This window comes from Maniola hyperantus, chromosome 21 (genome assembly GCF_902806685.2).
Source record: "Maniola hyperantus chromosome 21, iAphHyp1.2, whole genome shotgun sequence".
NCBI classification, from domain to species: Eukaryota; Metazoa; Arthropoda; class Insecta; order Lepidoptera; family Nymphalidae; genus Maniola; species Maniola hyperantus.
Genome location: NC_048556.1, coordinates 8,913,623 through 8,941,307, shown reverse-complemented (window position 1 = coordinate 8,941,307; position 27,685 = coordinate 8,913,623). Strand labels below are relative to the sequence as shown.

The following is a 27,685-nucleotide window of genomic DNA, read 5'->3' as shown; positions in this document are numbered from 1 at the left end:
TAAGCTAAGTGTAGGGTATCCACGAAAATTTAGATTTAAAATGAATAAATGCGTTTTTCAGGATTTTTAGAAATTCCATTCTATCCATTTGTACGAAAGTCCGTTATTTTTCAATCTATATTGATGGGATTTTGATAAAAAATTAACAATGAAGTTTTTCAGGGTTTTTGGAAACTCCACCCTTTACTGGTTTTCAAAAATTCCCCTCGAGCGATGCCGGGGCGGATTAGCTAGTATAGTTATGTTATAAAGTTCATCACAACTTCTGAACCATGAGTGGAATTACCACTGTTTATTAATTTTCCCTTAACGACCTAGTTACTAACTTAAGCGCCTCCGGTAATAAATTACCAAAAGTAATTTGTTTTCTAATTACCACGTTACACGAGATACCGTATCAAAGTGCTGAAAATTAAGTGTGACATGATACCCTTTTGTTTAATTACACGCTTTGTATGTTAATAACATGGAAACGTGTTCTTTTCCTGATTTTTAGGGTTCCGTACCTCAAAAGGAAAAACGGAACCCTTATAGGATCACTTTGTTGTCTGTCTGTCTGTCTGTCAAGAAACCTACAGGGTACTTCCCGTTGACCTAGAATCATGAAATTTGGTAGGTAGGTGGGTCTTATAGCTGGTATTAGGGGAAAAATCTGAAAACAGTGAATTTGTGGTTACGTTACACAAAAAAAAAATTGTGGTCATAAACTAATAATTAGTATTTTAAATTTTCGAAGTAAGATAACTATATCAAGTGGGGTATCATATGAAAGGGCTTCACATGTGCATTCTAAAACAGATTTTTATTTATTTTTATGCAAAATGTCGAAAAAATACGACTGTCGTACGGAACACTCGCTGCGCGAGCCTGACTCCCACTTGGCCGGTTTTTATTTTTAATTCAATAGGTAGGTACTTACAAGTTTATATTGCAAATCAAGATGCGGCTGTCTAACATCCGTCTGCGGCGGATGCTTGACTACTTCGGTCACATTGCTAGGAAAAACGCGAGTAGCATAGAGAAACTGCTGATCACTGGCAAAATCGGAGGAAAGAGAAACCGCGGACGAAGCCCGAGACGTTGGTCCGACCATAGAGAAGCGGTCGACAAACCCTTCTATATACCTTCAATATCTATATTCAATATATAGCAATACCTTCCGTACGGCGAAAAGTGGCGCAACATTGTGAAGAAAGTGATATCTCGAGAGAGCCACGATCCTCAAAATTGAGGGACTGACGCGAGAAGAAACTTGGCCGATTTTTAATAACTGACGGTGTTCTCACGAAGCGATTGTATTCGTTTGAACAATTTAAAGCGGCTTACGAATTTAAAATGCCAATCGTATCGAATACGCTTTCGAATTACGAATATTTCAGTAGTAGCTGATGCCCGCGATTTTCATTTTTCAAAATCCCGCGGGAACTCTTTGTTTTTCCGGGATAAAAAGTAGCCTATGTGTTAATCCAGGGTATAATCTATTTCCATTCGAAATTTCATTTAAATCCGTTCAGCCGTTTTTGCGTGATTGAGTTACAAACATCCAAACATCCACACATTCACATTTATAATATTATTAGGGTTACTTAAAGTAAAATACATACTTTTTAGGTTTTCTTTAGCTGTATGTATAAAATTCAAAGTCCTGACTGACTAACTGACTTACATATATATCAACGCACAGTCTAAACCGCTGGTCCTAAAGACATGAAATTTGGAGGGTATGTTCTTTGTAAAGAGAAAGGATTTTTCGAAATTCCACCCTTAAGTGGGTTAAATGGAGGTTTGAAATTTATGGAGTCCTCGCGGACTATGTCGCGAGCATAAGCCACTCTATATACATATATAAAAGGGAAAGGTGACTGACTGACTGATCTATCAACGCACAGCTCAAACTACTGGACGGATAAGGCTGAAATTTGGCATGCAGAATACGGAACCCTAAAAAATACTTTTGCCTATATTATGATGTAGATGCCCTACATCATAATATAGGCAAAAGTATTTTTTAGGGTTCCGTATTCTGCATGCCATAAGTTTCTATTTCCAATTTTAGGTTTATATTAAAACACTCTAGTAAAGTCTCACTCATTTTATTTACTATTCAAATTTTTAACATTAAATATCATATTTTACATTCACTTAACAGAAAACACATTTACACCATTCGCTAAGATCACAATAATAGTAAAATTAACGCAATAATAATATTATTATATACAATTATTGATAAAATTATAATATTTACAGTCTATTCTCATCACTTAGGATATATGTATATAAATAATTAATAAATAGTTAAAATAATTAATATTACTTAATACAACGAGAAAAATAATAACTATAGTGAGCTGAATACTATCTTCAAATACAACATTTATCAACATTACTTAATAAGTATTCAATATTCTCGAAAATTTACAAAAGGATGTTCTTCCAGATAAAATATGTTACAAAAGAAAGTTATGAATCATAAAAATGTTTATCAAAAAAAATAAGAAATTTGTAAAAAAGTTTGATAGGCCAGATACTGTTGGAAAATATTCTAATTTTATGTGCAAATAGCCCCTAATTTTCATCAACAATCACGTTTAGAACAATAAGTTATTTACCTAGACATAATACACAGCACAAATATTTTACTGCAAGCCATTGACTTATATATTACTTCGTATGGACAGGGTTATTGAACAAACAAAATGGCACCGAATCATTGGTGCTATAGCCAACGCAACCTCAGTGACGTCTGGATTTCAAACGGATCATTCATTAGTATCTAAGAGGTGGCGCTGATTTATTTGGTTTCTAAATAGTGAAAAATTTTGTTAGCTTGACCATATCTTGGCATTTATATCGATGCTGCAAGCTGTTTGCTGAAAGCTGGGTTCTGAGATACCTACACAGAATTCTAAATATATTAATAGAAATAGTATCTGCTGTTCTTTGGTCAGGTTTTTAGCTACTTATTCATACAAAATATACTCAATAAATTATGGCACTAGCATTCAACACAACGCAATTTATATTGAAACGCTAAGCAAATAAGTAGATATTTTAATCAACAACGCATAATACTACTACACTGATGTTTCACACGTGCGGCGACAACTTTCTACTCTTTTACCATTTCGACGCCTATTTTGAATTCTGTGCACATACTAGACTTCGAGTTTCATAAGCCACCGAAATTAATAATTAGTCAATATGTAATTTTTCGTTGTTACTCAGCAACATTGATTTATTATAAAAGATCCATAGTACAATCTTCAACAAAAAACCTTGCTATATTATAAAATATATCTGTGATCTGTCATTGATCTGTATATCTGCACAGATAAATTGATTAATAATTATTATTAACCTTTACTATTCTAATAATAAAATGTTGCTCGAAGTTACGTCTACACATTCGAAAGAATGATGATAGAACTACTTGAAGACCAGCTAGCATAACTCTGTACATGTTTTCACTCAGTACACATTCCATCTAATAATTTAAACATTTGAATCATTTGGTTTATCAGCTTTAGACAACAAGGGTACACTACTATAGTCTTTAAGACACTCGCTTATTTTCCTAGAGCCGCTGTCAAAGGAACTTGCAGTCGGTAACTTAGGTATCCAATTATTATTACCCATCTTATTAGCTTTGTGATTTCCGATGGAGTTCATCTGGCAATCCTTAAGTTTGACTTTAGGTTGACCGCACTGGATCACATTGTTATGATTCAGAGAGTACACGTTTAAGGATATAGAGTTGGAAAGGCTGACTTTGTCAAATTCTTCGCTATCTGTTATTCCATTGGTCACTGGCTCTGTTGGATCTGAATGCTGCCGTTGCATTTTGATGTGTTGCAACATTGGTTGGACTTCTTTATCCAATTTTGTTACATCAGGTTGTCTCTGTAATAACACTCCTGATCCCCGTCTGCTGGATGATCGTGACCCATGATCCATTCTTTGCCTGAACGGAGTTAGATGTGATAACGAACCGCTGTCTTTAGACTGACTCTGTAATTTTACTAGTGGAGCTTTTTCTTTAGGCGCATTTGGGTCTATTATTTCCCCCAATAACCAATACGTGACTAGAACTCCTTTGCCCTAAAACAAAAAAATAATTACAAAACCAAAAATGCAAAATCCTAAATGTTTCGACCTAGATGACTGCAAAATGTTTTTTCTAATGATTTGTAACCAGTGATGTAGCAGGGAATCTACCCCTTTCTATTCTGTGGTTGTAACAATTAATGACGCCATCTCCTCACTTCACGATGTCATGATTCATATAATACCTGCCGATAATAATTTCCGAAAGCATATTGATTGAATAATTAGGTAATTGGCCAAATATAACCGTTAAATAGACTTAATTGGGTGACAAAAGCGATTGGTTAACAAATAACGAGATATAAGTTAATTGATTGAACATCTAAATCATTTGGTATGTTTGATGATAGATTCGGTTATTCTAACGTTTAACGATATAATTGGCGTTATCCCTTTATACTATTGACCTTTATATCGACTGCCTTATTGGTTTAGTAGCTAGTTAATTCGACTGCGGGTCAAGAAGGCCCAGGTCTCGAGTCGAGTCAAAAACATTATTATTGGACAATCAAGGATGGTACTACCAAGAAATTATTTGTAAACCCCGAAGTTGGGAAGTTGGTGATTATACAATCCATTGGTCTCGGTGAGAGCATAAAGCTAATGGTCCTAACCCTGATTTCTCTCTGATCGTATCAGATGGCCGTCCAACCGGACGAGTGAGGGAATAGAGTATCCTGTGCTCGTGCACACTCTAATGCCTATAATGTCTCCTGCACAGTTGGCTAATCTTCGTTGAGATTTACTATCGTGGCTGAAATTAGGTCTGCAGAACATTAAAGTCAGGAAAGTTCAAAAGTCATTTGTGGGTTTGGACTTGCCTTTACACAAGTTTAAAAAATCTATTAAAAGTGTGCTCCTAAAAAAGCATATTACACAATTGAAGATTATCTAAATGGTAAAAGAGCGTGGATTTGACCTGCAGCTCATTCCAGCAACGCGCGGGACTGCAAATACTTTTTTATACATGGCATAATGTCGTATATCAAATCAAATCTTTGAAAAGAGCAACCGCCGAGTTTCTTGCTGGTTCTTCTCGGTAGTAAAAGCATTCCAAACCAATGGTAGATGGCAGATGCATCTAATTGAATTAAAAATATTTTTATTTTTATTTTTATTTTATTACTAGCTCTGGCTACGCTCGGTTAGAGTTTAGAAAATTGAGGGGGAGGTTGAATTAATTTTTTCTCTCCGTAAGAACCATCCCCGTACGTCAAGGAATATTATGAAAAAGAATTAGCGAAATCGGTTCAGCTGTTCTCGAGATTTGCGATGACCAACACATTTAGTGATTCCTTTTTATATTATAGAATAACGTCACGTACCTTCATTGCAACTTCCCCGCGACATTCAAGGCGGAATGTCCCGAAGCTATCCAGCAATGCCTTCGTCGTCGGAGAGACGTGGATCTTCAGCGCTTCTCCATTGGACTCCATTCTGGAAGCTGTATTGACCGTGTCTCCAAACAGACAGTATCGTGGCATTTTCAGTCCGACAACACCGGCTACACAGGGACCTGGATAAAAAACAATAAAATATTACATACCTACAATAAAATTGCTGTGATAGTCTCGTAATTAAGATGTCTTCTTTCTATTTGGCAGGTCATAGGTTTAATTTCCAACGATTACTAACTTTTCGGAGTTATGTTGCTTTAACTTTAATACTTTAAGTGAAGGAAAAGTTTGTGAGAAAACTTGCTTGCTTTGTGAGAGTTCTCCAATGTTCTTAAGGTTGTGTAAAGCCTGCCAATCCGCACTGGGTCAGCGTGGCAGACTATGGCCTAAACCATTCTCATTCTGAGAGGAGACCCGTGCTGAGTAGTGGACCTAAATAGATAAAAGAAAAGGGTGACTAGCTGACTGACTAACTGGCTGATCTATCAACGCACAGCTCAAACTACATTGGGCTGAAATTTGGCATTCAGATAGTTAATATGACGTAGGCATACAAAGGATTTTTGAAAATTCAACCCCCAAGGGGCTGAAATAGGGGTTTGAAATTTATGTAGTGCACGCGGACGAAGTCGCGAGCATAAGCTAGTTTCATGTAATTCTGTACCTTTCATCAAGTTCGGTTAATGGATGGGCCGTCACAAGCGAGCAGACTGACAGACACACATTTTCGTATTTATAATACTAGAATGGATATCCGATTAAACACATTTTTTTCGCGTTTAAAATTTAAGTTGTCTTGAGAGTAAAAATAAAAATGGATGAAAGTTACTAATAAGTTGAGAAGTATAAATATAAATAATATTTGTTGCCTAGTTTACCGGCAAATCTGTTTTTAGGACTGTACCTAGAAACTAGTGATGACGAATATTCTAAGTGGGTAACATACTTTACAAAAACAAATAGAGTAGGGCAGACATAATATCACGTGGAGTCTGCCCACTGTTCAAATCTTGTTTATAACTAACAATAATAAGAAATAGGGTTTGGTCCAAGTTATGCCCGTCGCAAATACTAGGCTTAAAAAACATGACTTGTTTATTCTAAGCAAACGAGCTTCGTCTTAAGCCAATATAATTTAGATCCTGCAAAATTTACAGTTGATTGCTATTTAGATGAAAATTTCTTCGGCACAAAGGGCGGCTTGCCTGTTGCAATAACGTTGTACTTGCCGCCTCTCGATGTTTTATTTATGAACTAAAACCTTTTACCCAATGCCTTTTTTTATTCTTTACCTCTTTAAGAGGATTTTTCGTGGGCGTCTTTCTTTGTCCAATTTGTGATATTACTTTTTTTTAGAATTCGTTAGAATAATATTTTAAGCTCAAAGTGGTTGGAATAATTTTTGCTACAACTCTTTCTCAAATATTGGCATCATTTTCGGGGTACATAAAAGTCCGTAAAAGTTACTTTAAATAAAGTTATTTTCTACATCTAGAATAGAATAGAAATGCATTTATTAGTTGATCTAATACACGTTAAACACAAACATTTATAAACAAAAATTATTCCTTAAAACCTAACCAAACAAACAGTGTTAAAAATGTGTCGTGCCAACGAAAAGGCCCAAAACTCGGCTGAATATTGTGGATACACATCTAGGGCGTTTTCATTCTACCCATACAAACAAGGCAGCTAAGTTCGATTTTACTTTGACGTTATTGTAATATTTAGACGTTCGATAGGTATCTGTAAACCGGGGTGGCGAGACATAAAATCTCACACAACCCTACAGGGCTTGAGGCTTATAAAAAATGTATGTATGGTTAAACTCGACGAAGACGAGCTAATATATTATTCACGTTCGTTGGTGTATGCCAGCACGGCTCATTAGTTGGTAAAGTGAGATCAATATAAAAGGCGTCTCAAGTTGCGAAAAAATGGCGGCTTAACAATTTTGTCTTGCATCTTATATTTTTTAAAGGTATAAGGGCCGACGCCTACTGACCGAGTAAAGTGGAATCGTTCTGTACTATTAACAACTAGAAAAAAACTTTACATAGGTACTTTTGTCCAGTCTGAAAACAAAACATTAGACAGACTCAAAGAATAAGGTATGGACGTACTTTAAATACGGCATGACTGAGAAAGCATTTGATTGGTCTGATGATTATGTGATTGTGATCGCCAGAATGATTAACCTATCCTTAGATAAATAATATGTATAAAAGACTAACTGATGACGCCCAGCTTCGCTTGAATGGAACCTATGCCCATCTGTAATAATGTACCTTTCAAATGATTAAAGAATTTTTGAAATACATTCAAACTTACAAACTTTACCGTTTTTATAATATTAATGTGGTGCACTTAGATCAAATTCAGAAAAATTCCAACCAATTAACTTGAAGGTACAATAAAAGAACATAGAAGATAAGTAAATAGGCTCTTAACGTTTTTTCTAAGCTTTCACCCACGCCCAATTCCCTATCGCGTCAATTATCCAAACGAAAGTAGGTAATAAATAAGTGGGAAGTTGGGAACATCTTTGTGTAAGAGATATCCTAAATCTTACATACAAAGAGTTTCTCAAGTTTCCCAGAGGCACGTAGCCGTATTTAGATCGTGTGACTCAAAGTGGTTGAGCTTTGAATTTTGTATCGTGTTTAAACTTTCAAGTCGTTTGGTTATGTCGGTTCATATCAATAGCGGTGATAGGGGAGGTAATAGGGGGATGGAAGAGAGGTCACAGAAACTTCGGAGAGACATGTTAGCGATGCGATTGACCGGTGATTTAGATTGTTAACTGTCAGTCAATTTTTCATTGTCAGTACGCGGAAATTTTATTTAAAAATACTTAGAGCTAGTGTGCACCACGGTAAACCGTACTTTTTTTTTCAGCAAAATCTGTGAACTATAGAACTACATAGAAGCGCGCGCACTGCGGAATTAATTCCGCACCGGAATTTGATAGATTTAAATTCAAATTTACGGATTATAAAACGCATCGCAACTGGCCAGTACATACTTACAATGCGTAATGCGCAATTATATGCATTGCCTGTACCACGTTGAAGAAAAAAACCGTAAGCTCCAATTCTTACCTGAATGTAACCCAATCCGTAGCTTCAGCTGATCATGCGGTCGGTGCCTGATCCTGAACCGACGTACCGCATCCAACAGTGCCAGTGCCATTCGTGCCACTTCACAAGCGTGCCGCGTGCCATTGCGCTCTGGTAAGCCTGATACTACCATGTATGCGTCGCCGATTGTTTCCACCTGCATACGAATAGATGCATTAAATGACATATTAAACCACGCAGCCATCGTGAGCTATATACAAGACAAGCAACAAAAAGAGAAGTGGGAGAGTTTGGAGGAGGCCTTTGCCAAAGGGCAAGTGGATTAATCTCTAAATGAAAATTATATTTAAAAAATAAGTAGGTGTCGTATCCGATAAGGGCTATAAAATAAAATCAATTCATACAACCACGAAGACAAAATCTCTTATAAAAACACGTGTACAAAGCACGTTTAAAAACTATGATTTCATGTAATCGCAAATTAAGTAAAAATATAGGTAAGTGATTTAACAAAATGTTAAAACAAGGTAAAACCCATAACATCTTCAGTGTTAACACAGTCTTGAGTTGTACGGTAGTTCCCCATCTTATTACCTTGTATACATCGTAGTTTTCAACAATAGAATCGAAGCAGGTGTACAAATCGTTGAGCAGATCGACCACTTGCATCGGAGTTGAGGACGCGGAGAGAGCAGTGAACCCAACGATATCAGAGAAATAGATAGTCACTTGTTCAAACGTTTCCGCCACTACCGATTGACCGTTTATTAGTTGAGATGCTACAGACCTAAAAGAAGTATCAAGATAAGTATAAAAAAGTTAACAGAAAAACTGTTAATTGTGAAAAAATCTGAATAAAAATCGTATAATGATAAGTTTCAGTTATAATCCCATTTCTATAACAAATCTTAACCATGATCCTTGTATGGAAAAAATAGTGTTTTCTGTGACTATTTCTTACAAACAGAAATATAATCACTACCCATATTATAAATGCGAAAGTGTGTTTGTTTGTTGGTTTGTCCTTCAATCACGTCGCAACGGAGCAACGGATCGACGTGATGTTTTGCATGGGTATAGTTTCAGACCTGGAAAGTGACATAGGCTAGTTTTTATCCCGGAAAATCAAAGAGTTCCCACGGGATTTTTAAAAACATTAATCCACGCGTACGAAGTCGCGGTCGCGCTAGTGATTAATAAGAATTTAAAAGAGTAGGTATGACGTAAATTTTATCACGAGAAGCCAAAGTATTTTTCATCATACTTACTTTGGTAATAGTTGATACAATAACTCTTCACACTTCTTCTTTTCTTCTAGATAATCCTGAGTGCGCTCGCTAACTAAGTATTCTAAATTATTAGCATATTGTTCCATACGGGAAAGCAAATTATCCAATATATTGCTACTTTCTTGAGTTCTGAAAGAGATAATATAACATTAGTTCATCTTAACAAATACATCCTGTATTTTGAGGTTAAACAAAGAGTTGCTGATTTGATTAGTTGGCAACATCCCTAAGATTAAATGAAAACAAAAGCAAAATCTTCCAAAATATTATTATTAATGATTGGCAGGATTTTGTGAGTCTATAATAAATCTCTGTATTTGTTTCCTTTTCTAAACTTCGTTAATTAAGATGACGATCTTAACTCTTTGAAAGCTTTATTGGATCGATCGTTAATTTTATTAGTCTTGTATTTATTACCTACCGATTCTCGTTTTGTCTGGCAATAAAGCAATAAATATTTCGATGGTCAAAATAAGAAACATTAATCGTACTACGATCTACCTAACTTTTAGTCAGAGCATCGGTAATAAAGATAGAACAGTGCAAGGCTCAAGGATTAGCCCGCACAGCGAAAAATAACCGCAATATATCAGTCTAGTCTAATGGTTACCATGTTTGACAGTTGCTGCTGAGGTTATAAGTTCAATTTTCGAGTCGTATCAAAAATAATTAAGTAGGTATTAAGTTTTCCTGCCAAAAACTTATTAATGAGTTCTAGTCCGGAGTTAGAAGATTGGTGTTTCACCCCTATGCCTCGGACACAACATAAAGAAGTCGGTCCTGCGACTGATCTCTCTCCGGTCGTGTCGGATTTGCCGTGAATCTGTGTGAGTGCATCTTTGTTTGCGCGCTTCTTTGTACACCTAGTATAATCTTTGTGGAGATTGGCCGCGCGCCGTAGCCAAAATTCAGCCGAGAGGATATCAGATTGCAATGTTACGACAGATTTAATCGCTGTCAAGGGCTCGTAGGATTCTGTGACATATGGAAATTGTATACACACACTCGCGGTAAAATACTTCATACAATTTTTATATACCCGAGAATTCTGCGGGAAAAATTGCGCGATAAAATTTCGCAGTGTGGACTGACCTTAAAATGTCATAAAATAAATTAAAAATCCATTATCATACGAAGCTTAATATGTACATAAATATTACTTATTGAGGCGGCGTATAGCGCCTTTGAGATGTCCGAAGTCAGGTCTTTCGGTAGGCTCCTCTGCCCAGCACCGCCGCATCAGTTCTGCCGCGTCGTCAGCTTCGCAGGATCGGTTGTACGTGGTGTTTGGACGCAAGCAGCTGCCAATCACTGCGTCTATGATTTCTGTTACAAGATATTCATCTAATCAGGTCCAGTTTCATTAAAAATATCCACAGAACTCCTCTCCTGTTCAATGTTGACAGAAATAACTCCCTCGAGCTTTAATTAATGGTAGTCTTGACATATCATTAGGTTGTACGCGCCAGGTTGAGATGGCAATCGGGAAGGGAACGCCCCGCACACCCGCACAGCCCCCGCCCTAACCCGGTGCGAGCGAGCACGCGTGACGTGCGGGCATGCGGGGCGTGTCGCCGCCTCTAACCCCAATTGCCATCTTGACCTGTCGTGGACCTGTGCCGAACACAAGAAATAAATAAATTCATTTCATTTCGAGTTTTTTAATGCATTGAATTAAATATCCATATTTCCATACTAACATTTTAATGCATTGAATTAAATATCCATATTTCCATACTAACATTTTAAATTCGAAAGTAGGTACGTCTGTCTGCCTACCTGTCTATCTGTCTTTCATGATTCACCAGTTGTCTGTCCAGCAGTTTGAGCAGTGCGTTGATAGATCAGTCAGTCAGTCACCTTTTCCTTTTATATATTTAGATTAAAATAAACTTCACACCAACCTTTAGGTGACAGCTCAATTCCAGGTCCAAGCCAGAAAGCACCTTGCCTATTGACGATCTCGTGCATGACGATACCGAAGGAGTACACGTCGCCCTTCTGAGTCCCTTCATGAGGTGGTTCCGCCATTCGCAGCAGCTCTGGTGCCGTCCATAACATACCTAAAATGGATTCAGTCTAAATAATCCGTAGATTGAGTAAAAAAGCTAGATTAAAGTACTTTGTAACCGCGTACGAGATAGCGATAGCACGACGTAACAATGAATAACACGACAAATTGTTTAGTACTCAATATTTGTATTAGCCGATCAACAATATTTGTATTAAACGTTTTTTATGTGAAAACAAGTAAATAAATGAGAAATACAATGACGCCACGAATTCTCAAAGTTTAATTTGCAACTACCCCTTCCAGGTTAGCCCGCTATCATCTTAGGCTGCATCATCTCTTACCACCAGGTGAGATTGCAGTCAAGGGCTAACTTGTATCTGAATAAAAAAAAAGCTAAAGTTGCATTCCTTGTATTTATTCTTGAAAAAAATCGGTTACACGATAAGGGACAAAAAATAGGTTAGCTGCGTCTCTGTTTATCACATTAGTTACTTTATCTGTGCTCTCTTTTTAGTGTGAATGAGAAAGCAAACGTTCCTTTATCTAGCTTTATTACTCTATCTACGAAATAATCCTACGCGCTAGATCCAGGTGGCGCTCTTGCGCCACCCCCGACAAGACTTATGTCCAACAGTGGGCGTCTACCTATCTAATCAATCAATATTCATTAAGATGACAAAAACATGGACAACTATGGCTTAAGATTTTAATCTTGTGAATTTGGTTATGTACTAAGTTATTCACATAATGTACACTAATTATGAATCAGAATCAAATTCCCACGAATATTATTGACTAGCGAAAAAAACCGCCCACGTGCGAGTCAGACGAGCGCATCGAGGGTTCCCATACTACAAGGGTGTTTTTGCGACATTTCGCATGATAAATCAAAAATTATTATGCATAAAATAAATGTAAAACCCTTTCATATGATACCCCACTTGGTGTAGTTATCTATAACTTTGAAAATATGAAAATACTAATATGTGTTCATGAACACTTTTTTTCCGTGATGTAACCAAACATTCATGGTTTTCGGATTTATTCCTTTACTCGTGCTATAAGACCTACCTACCTACCAAATTATGATTCTAGGGGAGTACCCTATAGGTTTTCTTGACAGACACGACGACTTGAGGTACGGAATCCTAAAAATTGCACGAAAATTGTCTCACACCTTATTATCGATCACATTTAAAAATAGAATCGCATATCTAATATTAGTAAAACCTATTAAAACGGTAATTTAAATACCGCTAAGATATTTTTTGCATTTTGTGAACCAAAACCGGTTCAAATTTATACGAAATATTTTAAAATTTCAATTACGAGAACTTGACACTGTTAACATAAAGATCGTTGTTGCTAACCTAATTCCTAAACAGGGATTTATTTTATAGGACTAACAGCCGCACTTAGAGTCGCTTAATCGTTACTTAAGGCATTAATAAATTAGTATGGATAAGGAATGCCTTAAGTAACGATTAAGCGACTCTGAGTGCGGCTGTATTAGTGATTCAACCGGCGCGGGCCACGCCTATATGCAATGCGCCTAATGGTCCCAACGCACTTGAGCACACCACAACGCACTACGCGACGCGGCGTGTCAAGTATAGTTTACATGAGTTGGTATGGAATAAATCGTATGGAGACTGGAGTACAGAGTTACGGAATAGCTTCAGTTTTAAGTTTACGTAATTAATTATCACCACTAAATCATTGTAATGCAAATTCATAAGTACCCAATTTGAATAAATGATTTGAATTGTGAATTGTTCTTGAGCGACACGGTGAACATAGTTTATATGAGTTTATATGAGCAAGGCGCTACCGCCTCGCGTCGCGTCGCGCAGATCAGCGCAAATGCGTTTGGATCTTAACCTTTGAAACGTAAAAGAAGTCGGCATAATCATCATCATCATCATCATCATCATCATCATCATCATCATCATCACGATCAACCCATGACCGTCTCACTACAGAGCACGGGTCTCCTCTCAGAATGACAAGGGTATAGGCCATAGTCTACCACGCTGTTGCTGGCCAGCAGGTGCTGATTGGCAGACTTCACACACTTTAAGAACATCATGGACAACTCTCAGGCATGCATGTTTTGTACGCGGCAGAAAGTAATGTAGGTACATCGGCCTTTAGAATGACATTTCGGCTTTGTAGAACGTTGTCTCTGTCTCCTTCTAAAAGTCGATGTACATTACTTTCTTCCGCGTACTGTAGGTATATTCTAAAACTTACGAGTCCAATAGCTATGAGCCCTTGCGTCTTTCTCAGAAGTCCTTAAAGCATTGAGGCCAAAGTCAGTTATCTTGAGCACGAAGCGAGAATCCACGACGCAGTTGCTAGACTTTAGCGCCCCGTGGGACTTTATATCGCTGCTATGCAAATAGTGCATTCCCTGGGGAACAGTCGGTAGAATAAGGAAGGTTACGACGCAAATGAAAATGTACACAAATTACTGTGCATCATCATCATCATCATGATCAACCCATCACCGGCTCACTACAGAGCACGGGTCAGTCTACCACGCTGGCCATGTGCGGATTGGTAGACTTCACACACCTTTGAGAACATTATGGAGGACTCTCTGGCATGCAGGTTTCCTCACGATGTTTTCCTTTACCGTTAAAGCAAGTGATGTTTAATTAATTAAAACGCACATAACTCCAAAAAGTTGGAGGTGCGTGCCCGGGATCGAACCCCCGACCTCCGTTTAGAAGGCGGACGTCCTAACCACTAGGCTATCACAGCTATACTACTGTGCATAACTTATTAAAATCCTTGATAGAGAAATGTTATGAAATTCAAGGAAATTCATAAGATTAGATTATTGGTTATCACTACTAATAATCTAATGTCTGTCTGTCTGCTATCCTTTCACGGCCCATCCGTTCAACCGATTTTGAATTTACAGCGATATCTTGCTTCCAGGGGAAGGACTTAGGGCGTTTGTGTCCTCATCCGTGATTTGACGGATCCGTGAAAAAAATACGAATCGAATGTACGTATTTATGACGGCCACTTCGAAGAATCGCGGATAGGAACCAAATACGGATGAGTGCACAAACGCCCTTATCCTACTTTTAAATCGACTTCCAAAAAGGCGGTGTTTCTCAATTCGGTCCGTTTTTTTCCGACTTTTTTGTTTATGTTTGTACATCGATTTTTCCCAGGTTTCTGCACCGATTTGCAAATATACTTTTCTATCCCAAAAAATCAAAGAGTTCTCATGAGATTTTTAAAAACCTAAATCCACACGGACGAAGTCGCGGGAATCATTTAGTTGGTTCTAACCTTACCTTCTGCGCTAACATGTTAGCACCCCAAATGGCAACCTCACCTGCACGTGGTGCCCCCTGCGAATCAGCGGACGAGGATATGACGACCGAAGAATGGCGGGATAACCATTCCATATGGCTTGGCTTTAAATAATACAGACCAGAGACGGGCAGCAGCGTCACTGGTGCGAAAAAGCCTACAGCCCTGCGCTGACCAACCCGCCTGCCCAGCGTGGTCAGTATGGGCACTACTACTAATGAGCAGCGCCAATTTGGCGCGCTCTTGGAAAGGCCTATGTCCAGCAGTGGACGCAAACAGGCTGATGGATTGGATTGGAACCTTACCTTCACAATGTCATGCATTAAGCTGACTTTGAACATCCAATCTAACTTAATCGTATCATTTTCCAGAATATCCTGAAGAGATCCCTTCGGGCAGTACTCCGTTAAAAGGCAGCAATGCGGAGGATCAACACAGGCTCCATAGAACCTCGTCAAGTGATCATGTTCCAAATCCTTCATCTTCTTGAGTTCTAGAAGGAGCGGTCTGGTTAGGTCTATCCTCTGTTTGTCGACCTTCTTGATGGCGACACGGCAGCCTTTGTAGAACCCACAAGGTGCGTATACTTGACGGTCCCCTGCGAGGGATGTGGCTTCGTCAGAATACGCCGTCTGAAAAGTTTTCTTATTTAGCTTTAACTTCACTGAAGTAATAATTCATAGAGATCGTTATTTAGGTTAAAGGTAAGGAGTCCCTTGGTAAAGATAAGCGTAACGCATAGATACATGTAACTTACAAACGCAGATGACGAATACTATTAAAAAATTATAGTGTAGTACAGAAACCGCGTTTGTAACGAATGGCATTCGAAAATTAGGTGCCACAAACACAACTCTGGTAAACACGTAGCTTCAACCAATTACATTATTATTTTGTTATTTTTTTTTTTATTTTTTAAAAGAATATTAGCCATGTTAAATGACTAATATTCCCCTTTCCTCTCCAACTAAGCGTCAGGCTTGTGCTAGGAGTAGGTACGACAATAGTGCAACGGGCGGGTTTTGAACCGTCGACCTTTCGGTTTTCAGTCCACTCCTTTACCGGTTGAGCTATTGAGGCTTAATTAGTGTAAATCGCAACAGTTTCCTGGTTTCAGTAAAACAGTATTCCTGGTTTATACTGTTTTGGGTAGGTCTCACGTGGCCGCTGCCATGTCTGGCCGACTAAAGTGGCAATTACTTACGGCGGAGTTACAATCGAATTGAAGACGCGTGCGGTGGAGTAAATAAATTGCACCGCCTACCAGACTAGAGATTTTGTGGACTATTATGGACCTTTTTTTATAATATACTTTACTTTATTTAATTACAACCAATAGAGTTTTAACACGACTTAAATACAAAAGAAAAGTACTTAAATATATTTACATGTACAAACAACATATCACAAAAAAATTTATATTTACAAAAAATATACGCCAGCCAAATGGTCATTTATAGGCATTGTGTCCAATACACTGGCGCTATTACCTCGCTAAATAGCAAGGCTTAACCGTTGAGCGAAATAAGCACCAGCTCTTGGATCTTCGAAATATTTCTATGCTTTATCGTTCACTGGATTTACTACCACTGTGTTAAGCGTACGCACACATATATTTTGTATTCATACGCACTGAGGAACCCCTATACCTTAACACATTTGATTTTAGAAGCCTTCAAGCAAGCCACTCACCCCCGAGCTGTACCTTCGAGCCAAGGAATGTATGCTGCCTCGGAGACGTCCACCAGGCAACAGCACGTCGCTCCAGCCAACTCGCCAGGTCATCATCGCTATCTCAGCTTCCAGTTTGTAATGCCTGGGCAGAAACAAAAAAAATTGTACCTGTTCAGTGCGACAAGGCTATTTTGGCGCGTGGCGAAAATCGGAACATTGACGAAATTTTATCATGACATAAAAAAACCCGGCCAAGTGCGAGTCAGGCTCGCACAATCAGGGTTCCGTACTACAGTCTTATTTTTCGACATTTTGCACGATAATTCCAAAACTATGATGCATAAAAATAAATAAAAATCTGTTTTAGAATGTACATGTGAAGACCTTTCATATGATACCCCACTTGATATAGTAACTCACTTCGAAAGTTGAAAATACTAATTATTAGTTCATGACCACAATTTAATTTTTTTTTGTGTGATCTAACCCTAAATTCACGGTTTTCAGATTTTTCCCCAAATTTCAGCTATAAGATGTACTTACCTGCCATATTTCATGATTCTAGGTCGACGGGAAGTACCCTGTAGGTTTCTTGACAGACAGATGGACAGACAGACAGACAACAAAGTGATCCTATAAGGGTTCCGTTTTTCCTTTTGAGGTGCGGAACCCTAAAAATGTCATAAATGATTGACCTAGAAAATACATGTCCATAATAAATTATGATCCACGCTACAGAGGTACTAGTATTATAAGTGCGAAATACGATCTGCCTATCTAACAGTTTGGTAACTTTCACAGCCCATTCGTTGGCGAAATTTGGTCCACATCAGCTTGCATCCCGGAGAAGAAATAGGCTACTCCTTTTATCACGGAAAATCAATAGTTCCTACGGGATTTTTGAAAACCTAATTCCACGCGGACCAATGAGATATGTTGTGGCCGTATGGTAATAATTAAATGCGGCAACGGTGGAAGATGTTTATTGAGAGCCGGCTTATGATCTACTCTCGCTTATGGACTAGCAATACTAAATAAAGAAATCTTACATACTATTGTTTAAATCTTATTGCTTAACTACCTAACCTACATAATTTTGCATCACCTCTCTTTCAATCCGATGTGCAGGCAACCTAATTCGATATATTGAGGAGTTGCATTTTTATGTTACTTAAACTGACAATTCGTACATATTACAACTCCCCTGAAAATGTATGCGGTTACCCCTCCCCTTAAAAGAAAAAAAAATGTTAGACGCTACATCGAATCAGAAGAAAAGATGATGACAATCACAAAAATAAAATCTAATGCTAAATAAAATTAAAATTATGCCAGGAAACATTTTTTTTTTATCGTTACTTCCTGTGCTCAAGTGCAATTTATCTTATCTCTTACTTCGTATGGGCATACTTTCAACCTTACTAATAAATATGTAGAAAAATTGTAATCTTTTAAGTGCACAGTCAAGGATTTATCTTTTATAAAAGTTTCGAAAAATCTCATCATAGGTAATAATATAATCTCAAAATAGCATCATAGGTATTAGATATAGCTGAGGTATCGAGTTCACAAATCGACTTAGTTGTCTCAAAAGATTCTTTGACCTATCAAATCGTCCTCATCATCAGTATACAGCTGTCGTAGCATCGTCGTAAGACGGTAAATATAAGGTTTCTATTCTATAACATCTCAGGTATTCATATTTCCTGGACAGTCAAAATAAATCTCTCCTAGTCTTCATCTTCCTTTCAAGTTACTTCTTCACATAATACAAATAAATAAACAAATGAACAAACGCGGCGCGTACTCTCCTAATAAATATTTAACATAACATGCTTGCAAGCATTTTTCATAAGACTTATAGTCTTCATCAAACTTATTTCTTTCAATAAGTATTTCACTAACATTCAACTTTTCATAAAAATTCTAGGTCTTTCACTAACACCAGCGCGGTAGATAATGATCAAGAGTCTAGACAAATATATATATAGTTGAATGAGGAGGTACTAAATATTCGCAAAATATCGCGTTCAAACAAATAAATAACAATCATCTTCCTACGTCAGTATGTCTCAATTCAAAATAAATATTGTATATTTTATACCTATAGCACTTCTACAGCCGAAGGGTGATCAAGCCTTTGGTTTGCAGAGTCCTAATTTGTTAAAGCCGGGTAAAGTCTTATATCGTCAACACTAGCACGAAACTAGACGAAAAACGTCTGTAGGGGAAAAAATTCTCCTTATTTCATATTCATTTCCTTGTATTTGCAAATTGCATCTCGAGCAAAACCATTGTCTCGTATAACAATACAAAATGTTCGGGTACGCGTGTGTCTTTGACCACGCGATGACACCGTTATAATTCTCTGAATATTTCGATTTTAACATCGAATATTTACGAAAGAAGTAAGTACCTACTTATTCATTTATTAATTATCTATTATTATTTTAAACTATCCTACACACTATATAAAATCTTACTAATAAAGCACGAATGGAATTTATTAGTAGATAGTGGAACAAGTATTATTTGTTATAAAAAACCAAATTATTTACCTAACCTACGTACAAAATTAAATTAACTAGGTACCCAAGAAAAAAATTACAATAGCTACACATTCTACCTATTTGCCCATTACGAGAGATAAATTGCACTTACTTTAACTGTTAGCGACGCATTTTATCAATCAATTTCGTGACCGCCGTGTAGTCGCCGTCGTCGTCAGGACTGGTTTTGGTCATCAGGTCCGGAGGACTGGAGTCTGCGCCTCTTCTTTACTGCATCTTAATGGGCCGGGAAAACCCTGGACTCCTCGAACTGGGCCGGGAATACCCTGGACACCTCCTAGTTTTGGCCGGGATAACCCTGGACGCACGATGATGCTGGGCCGATCAATGAAGCTTGAGATGTCTTCTGTTCATAAGCGATTCATTTTTTTTTGGCTTATTTCTTGATTTTTAATATAGGACGTGGAATTATTTTCTTCTTTTTGTTCTAATTGAGTCTTGAATCTTGATAATATTCTTTTGAAAATTGTGTAGTCTTCATCTTGATCGGTGCCCAGCCGGTGCACGCACTTAGATTAGGCATGCACCGACTGGCAAGGGTCGCCATGAGATATGTTGTGGCCGTATGGTAATAATTAAATGCGGCAACGGTGGAAGATGTTTATTGAGAGCCGGCTTATGATCTACTCTCGCTTATGGACTAACAATACTAAATAAAGAAATCTTACATACTATTGTTTAAATCTTATTGCTTAACTACCTAACCTACATAATTTTGCATCACCTCTCTTTCAATCCGATGTGCAGGCAACCTAATTCGATATATTGAGGAGTTGCATTTTTATGTTACTTAAACTGACAATTCGTACATATTACACCAAGTCGCGGGCATCAGCTAGTATGGTTACATAATATGGTTTAAATGGCGCCTTTAAAAGTTTTTTCTTTCAACGTTGGTGAAGTATAAGGCATTCCGAACCAGTGGTAGATGCATCCGACTATTCGTAAGTGCTTGTAAAAGTTTATACGAATAAATTTTTTATTTTTTTATTTTTTATTTATTTATAAAAACTTATACTTAGCTTACTGAATAATTCTCTGTTGCATCAATCATTCATCACTCATGGTTAATGGGATTGACTATTCAAAAAACCTATAGTGTAATGGACGCCTTATCACCGACAGCCTAATAATATTCTGAACGAAAATGTATGTGTCAGAGGTTTTCGACAGTATCTTTTACTTACAGACGAGCCGAGCCTAAATTGGAATACGGTCTTATTTACTGTAACATAGCCTTTGTATATTAGCGTTATTTTATCGAATTACCTACCTTTAGGCATTTATTTTATCTGTTACGAGCGTAACCGCAAATTAAATAACATAACCCTTACGAGACTATGTTCTTAGCTCAATAGGGTCTTAGACTGCAGTAATAAAATGAAGTGATTTTTTGTATAGGTGTTTTTTTTGTTATGGACTAGAATTCATTATTAAAGAGAATAATTTTTAAAAAATCATGGACAAACCAACAAACCAACAAACAAACACACTTTCTCATATTTTATCATAAGGGTACTGATTAATACCCAGCGCTCCAATCGGATTAGTAGGTACATTTAACGCAGGTACCCCTAATGTAGTCCTATTTTAGGGTTCCGTACCTCAAAAGGAAAAACGGAACCCTTATAGGATTACTTTGTTGTCTGTCTGTCTGTCGGTCTGTCCAGAAATCTACAGGGTACTTCCCGTTGACCTAGAATCATGAAATTTGGCAGGTAGGTAGGTTTTATAGCTGACATTCGGGGAAAAATCTGAAAACCGTGAATTTGTGGTTACAACACACAAAAAAAAAATTGTGATCATGAACTAATAGTTAGTATTTTCAATTTTCGAAGTAAGATAACTAAATCAAAAGGGGTATCATATGAAAGGTCTTCACCTGTACATTCTAAAACAGATTTTTATTCATTTTTATGCGTCATAGTTTTTGAATTATCGTGTAAAATGTCGAAAAAATACGACTGTAGTACGGAACCCTCATTGCGCGAGCCTGACTCGCACTTGGCCGGTTTTATATTATGATTTTACGTCAAATAGCCTAACATTTATCATATCGTCGATCCAGAATCAAACCGAGAGCTCCCTCACTCTAGTTCACTCTGCTATCAACGCTTCTATGCATTAGGTGCGTTCAAATATTGTCAAAGCATCGTTAGTAACGTAGCAGCTGGCTTCAGGCTATTCCGTAATCATTTGTTATCGGTGCGTCGCTTTAATAAAATAAAGGGTATTTACTCGGCGCCTGGCAAAATACACCAGTAATATATTTGAAGTGCCGTTCGTGCCCCGATACACACAATTTGCTTCGCACTTGTTCCGTTATACCCTGAGATTTAACAATGGAATTACCTGCTCTATGGTAACGTCAAATAAATTGATACTGATTCTGGTATTCGCATCTTCTTCTTACTAATGTACTAAGAAAAGGACAGCCATACTTAATTTAATTTAGAACTGCAAACCTCGTGAAGTTAGGTGCAAAGTGTTTAGTAGAGTAGCATTTATCTTTAATTTAAAATTAAATTTCTGTCTTCTTTTGCGATATTAAAAAGAAAAAAATGCGGATACTCTAGATTTAGTGCAGAGAAAGACCTCAGAATCGACGCAAATTGTACCTATTTTCCCTATTTTGATTCAATAAAATGTATGGTTGCAGCAGATTTCCAAATTACTACGCCCATATTAAGCCGAATTCCTTGCAGGAAATATCGCTAAGATGATCGAGTTATTTAAATGTTATGGGAACGCCCGTAATATCTGGACGCACAAGATAGATCAGTCTGATAGACAGTCAGCCAGCTTTTCCCATTATATATATAGATATAAGATATAATATAATTTCCTTAAGTAAGCTCTTTGTCTCAAACAAACAGCCGAAAAGCTTTCATGTGTTACCGGGATCGCGTTAGACACGTAAACAAATTCACTCATAATGCGCCTTCGATGTGAGTTCGTAATAAAACAGGCCACATTTCACCGGGACTTTATCAGCGATGTTATTGGTGCTGCCTTTTACGATCCGAAACCAACACGCCTAAAGATCATCGCACATTATGAGACGAGCCGCAAAAGTCGCCCGCACCGAATGCAACGCTAACAGGCCTTATCTCTTTGGCCACCTACGTAACTAGTTTCGAGCAAAGAATAATTAATGTGTGTCATATTAATATATAAGAGTCCACATTTTACCGGGACTTTATCAGCGATGTTATTGTTGCTGCCTTTTACGATCCAAAACCAACAGATGGTCACCAACTACAGATGGTCGCACATTAGGAGACGAGTCGCAAACATCACACGCACTGAATGCAATGCAAATAGGTCAAATGCGTGTCATAATAAAAGAAGCCACATTTCTACGGGACTTTATCAGCGATGTTATTGGTGCTGCATTTTACGATCCGAAACCAACACGCCTAAAGATGGTCGCACATTAGAAAAAGAGCCGCAAAAGATTTCCAGTATTAAAAACTGGTCCAATGCGTATAACACACATAACCTAGGGCTCCGTAGCCTTGCTATGGAAACTTGGTACAGACAGCTTGCATCCCGGAGAAGGGCATTTAAGCTAATAATTGTTATGCCGGAAAATCAAGCAGTTCCCACGAGATTTTTTAAATCTAAGTCCACACTAATAATCCACCCCCACACAACCATTTTTTTATTTTTTTATAGACTAGCGATTGCCTGTAAATAGACTTGCTGGCAAATGATGATGCAGCTTAAAATGGAATGCGCTAAACTAGAAGATGCCTATTCAGTTTTGACTTAAAAGTATCCATATTAAAATGGAGGGGAAAACTGATGGTGGAAGGGCGTTCCTATATTATAACTAGCGCGAGTTGCTCGAATTAGAAACGAAGGCAAATCGCTTCGTGCGCATCCGTGGAGTTTCGACTATGTTACCAGCGTAGTAGGTACAATTTGTGCCCTTGAAATATGGGTAAAAAACTAAAAACGGATTCGGGGTGGGTGAAAGATAACGTGTAATCAATCAATTACTTCAATATTGAGGCAGAAGTTGAATGTACCTAATATATTTCTAGGGCGAAATATAGAGACCCGTAATCTTATATTGCTTAGGAAGCCAAAGCGAAAATAAATTTGGTCTGTTTGCTATTTCATATTATGGTAATAGAAAAATAAGTCCACCCATTCACCCATACTTTTTTGTTAGGTACCTACCATTGACTTATTATAGTAGGTATGGAATGAAAGCTGGCTATGCACGTTCATGTCCGGTCTCGTATAGCAAAACCAAAAGAGATTTGACGCAACATATTATTACGATGATATCGGCGAGGAGAACGATGTAATATGCACAGAAGAAAAACACTGGTCTGGAACGACCCTTACGCGTTTCTACGATATTGTACACTACAAATAAGATAAACATCGATATAAATGACAAGATATGCCCAAGCGAACAAAACTTTTCACGGCTTTGGAACCAAATAAATCAGCGCCATTTCTTAGATACTAATGAACGACCCGTTTCATATCCAGACGTCATTGAGGTTGCATTGGTGCTAAAGCACCACTGAATCGGTGCCATTTTGTTTGTTCAATAGCCCTGTACATACGAAGTAATATATAAGTCAATGACGGTGAACAATAAGAGGCCTCCCCTACAATCTCTCAAAGGGATTGCGACGATTTACCTATAAAGCTGTATAGGTATTGATCTCAGTGACAATTTTGGTCGGTATTTCTCTATTTTCCCTTGCGTTGAAGAAATATTACGAGTATAAGGCCACTATCTCATAGGTCACTAGTGCCGGCGCACCAGTCGCGCTACCAACGAAATGTGTATAGCTCTATAGAGGGTACCTCACCTGATGTCAGCGGCTCCACCCGCTGGTGGAGCAACCACTAATATGTCTAGAGCTATTGGGCTCTCACTTATTGACCACCAGTTGGCAGTTGCACTACCAAGGACTCTCTTGCAAACTGCTCGTGCGTGACGATGTCAATCGTACAAGTACACTATTGATGTGAGGTGACTGTTCTCACCCTGGCGACTGCTCTGTGGTGTCCTCTCAATAGACTGGTCGATAAAAGTCTGTTGGGGTATTAAGGTCGAGCCTCCTTGCCCAGACGTGTCTTCACAGGTGTCTTAGGTTACTTGGACTATTTTTTTTCGCTGGGGAAAATGCATTTACGCATTACGCACGTAACGGGTATCTGGGACTCACTGGCACTGGCACAGGCTACCCACTAAAAACCCAGCGGCACAGTCGGCGTCAGGTAAGAGGCGACTCAGGATCCCGGGTATCGGATGGGACTGATTTCAACCTTCTCAAAATGGGTTGATGGCACTTGTTCGACATCGGCCTTGAGGCAACTGGGAAATCTCTACGTGGAATTCATATCCGGTGGGGGGAATGTCATATCCGGTGGTTGGGAGTAGTCCTAATACTTCGCCGCTGATGTCTGGTCTGGTGTTTCTCGATTGGTAGCTCAAGACACATGGTGTCCTAGTGAGATATTGGCCTAAGGAAGCGCAACCTCAAATATTTTCACTGCATATCAAATTCCTCCAAGTTAAAATTAATTACTTAATCATTTTATACTATTCGGACCAGCACCTATCGTTTCAGCACTTATGTCGCATATTTTATTGCACTTATTGTTTTTTACAATGATCATATTTTATAATAATTCCGTTATACCTCTTCTCATATTTTTTTTTATTTTTATTTTTTATTTTATGTATGGTCTTAGTTTTCTTATATTGTCTTATATGTTTTTATCTTTTTTTTAAATTATTTCTTTAAACCTTAGTTTAGTTGTTTGCGTATTTTATTTTTATAATATACTGTAGTAGGTAAATACCTCGTCCGTGACTTCACTTGTTAAGGCTCCCACTGAAAACCAGCGCTGCAGCTTGCTGCAGCATGATGCTGAGTGGGAGACCTATATTTGGTCACACGTACTCGTATATATATAGTATATTTTTATTATTATTATTTTTTACTTATCAGTTTAGTTATGCAGATTGACTTAATTAGCTTTTAAGGTTTATTGTAGTATTGTGATTAAATAAAAGTTTTCTTTCTTTCTTTCTTTCTTTCCTTGAACGTGTTTCCTACACATCTCTTAGGAGCAATTCGTGCTCCTCTCACTCTCTCTTGTGTTATGTAATATTACTGTCTTGATATACGATACTGTAAAAAATTCGCACGACTTATTTTTTAAGAATAAAACGATTACAGACCGGTATTTTTGGCAGAATCAGAGTTTTCGCTAGCTTTCTGGTTACATCCTGTATGTCTATGCAATAAAGACTTTATTGGATAGATCTAAGGGGTATAAAATATTATGTAGGTACCTACCTGTAGATGAACACCGACAGGGTAGCCAGGATGACGACTACCGAACTCAGCACGATACTCAAAATGGCGTACACAGGAAGAGCTGAAACAAAACATTTATTTAGGACTTGTTTATTCCCGTGACTTCGTCCGCGTGGACTACACAAAAATTCAAACCCCTATTTAACTCCGTCAGGGTTTAAATTTTCAAAAATCATTTCTTAGCGGATGTCTACGTCATAATAGCTATCTGCATACCACAGCCCGGTCCGTCCAGTAGTTTGAGCTGTGCGTTGATAGATCAGTCAGTCAGTCAGTCACCTTTTCGTCTAAATATGTAAAAGGAAAAGGTGACTGACTGACTGACTGACTGATCTATCAACGCACAGCTCAAACTACTGGACGGATCGGGCTTGAAATTGGCATGCATATAGCTATCTATTATGACTCTTTAGGGGTTGAATTTTTAAGGATTTTTGAAATTCAACCCCTAAAGAGGTGAAATAGGGGTTTGATAATTTAATTCAGTTGCACCAAACTCCAAACCAGTCTGACAGACCGACAAAGATATATTATTTTAAACGCTAAATCACCGTGATTCTCATTACCTCAACGTCAAAGCTTGAATATAATAAATTATTATATTCCCCGATCCAGAGGGATATCTTTACAACTCGTGTTTACTTTGCGAGATCATTCAAAACCCTTCAAAGATTTGTGTTTATTTTAACGAGAAATTCATTAATATTAATCTCCCGAAATACATAATATTTTATTATTAGGCTCAAAATTATTACTAGCTTATTCTCGCGACTTCGTCCGCGTGGACTTCACAAATTTCAACCCTCTATTTCATCACCTTAGGGGTTGAATTTTCAAAAATCCTTTCTTAGCGGATGCCTACGTCATAATAGCTATCGCCTATCTGCATGCCAAATTTCAGCCCGATCTGTCCAGTAGTTTGAGCTCTGTGTTGATAGATCAGTCAGTCAGTCAGTCAGTCAGTCAGTCAGTTAGTCAGTCAGTCAATCAGTTACCTTTCCCTTTTATATATTTAGATTTATTATTAGGTTTCATTGTCGTTTGACATAATGGTGGGGGTGTTGTTGGGATAATAATGTGGAGGACAGTCATGGACTCAATGATTCTTCTGCATACGACTTGACAGGGTGCGTCCTGCGGGGCGGGCAGCGGGCGCGATGCCATACATTCCATACCGCTCGGCAGTGGGCACCGGCTCTAGATTAGGACACGTCCACGCGTCTTCCTTACAATTTCTTGTAAATATTGACAGTTTGTTCTACACGCTGGCTGCCCCGCAGGATGCACCCGCTCCCATCCTCCCACCATCCCAAGTTTTAAGATTGACATGCTCTCCAAGACACATCAGAAAATTAAAGACCAATTAAGGACTACCAAAGTCAGTCGTTGGACTTGGTCAATTATACCTAACTAGAACAAGCGACAGATATTATAATGTACCTATACAGAATATTGTATGTGGATGAAGAATTAGGGAAAGTCTGGATTTGATTACAAAAAACACGATGTTAGGACAGAATAGTCAGAAAAACAATTCCGCGCAATAAAATTTTAGGAGCGCTAATCTGCGTAAAATGTTTTTCGTAGTAAGTATTAATAAATATTTCGTCTCACGCTGTTTGTTTTTGATTAGGTACAAAAATAATTAATTTTTTGAAGGGTACTTCAAAGCCTAATTGAACATAATTTGACCCAATTCATGGTCCTAAAGCCCTAACAATGTTTTAACAGGAGTTTATACATAGTGCGCTCTGAACAAATTGGCTCTCATTTGAATATTATCCAACCAAACTCGATAAAATTTTGTAGATACGTTCTAGGAACTAATATCATGTTTGTGGTTGACCAGATTTTCGTTAAAA

General features: G+C 37.9%; 1 protein-coding gene across 9 annotated transcripts in view; it reads right to left on the bottom strand.

The window, feature by feature from the left end:
• Window positions 1-2,077: 2,077 nt before the first annotated feature.
• LOC117992211 (atrial natriuretic peptide receptor 1-like) overlaps window positions 2,078-27,685 on the bottom strand; it is a 180,342-nt gene continuing 154,734 nt past the window's right edge. For all 9 annotated transcript variants that reach the window (XM_069505799.1, XM_034979870.2, XM_069505798.1 and 6 more), the window contains 11 exons: window positions 25,803-25,884; window positions 16,913-17,036; window positions 15,526-15,852; window positions 14,141-14,300; window positions 11,778-11,936; window positions 11,034-11,199; window positions 9,853-10,002; window positions 9,179-9,371; window positions 8,606-8,780; window positions 5,433-5,623; window positions 2,078-4,101 (listed from right to left, as the gene is read on the bottom strand). In XM_069505799.1, coding sequence (XP_069361900.1) covers window positions 3,496-4,101; window positions 5,433-5,623; window positions 8,606-8,780; window positions 9,179-9,371; window positions 9,853-10,002; window positions 11,034-11,199; window positions 11,778-11,936; window positions 14,141-14,300; window positions 15,526-15,852; window positions 16,913-17,036; window positions 25,803-25,884 — 2,333 coding nt within the window. In that variant the 3' untranslated portion in view covers window positions 2,078-3,495. The remainder of the gene's footprint in view (window positions 4,102-5,432; window positions 5,624-8,605; window positions 8,781-9,178; window positions 9,372-9,852; window positions 10,003-11,033; window positions 11,200-11,777; window positions 11,937-14,140; window positions 14,301-15,525; window positions 15,853-16,912; window positions 17,037-25,802; window positions 25,885-27,685) is intronic.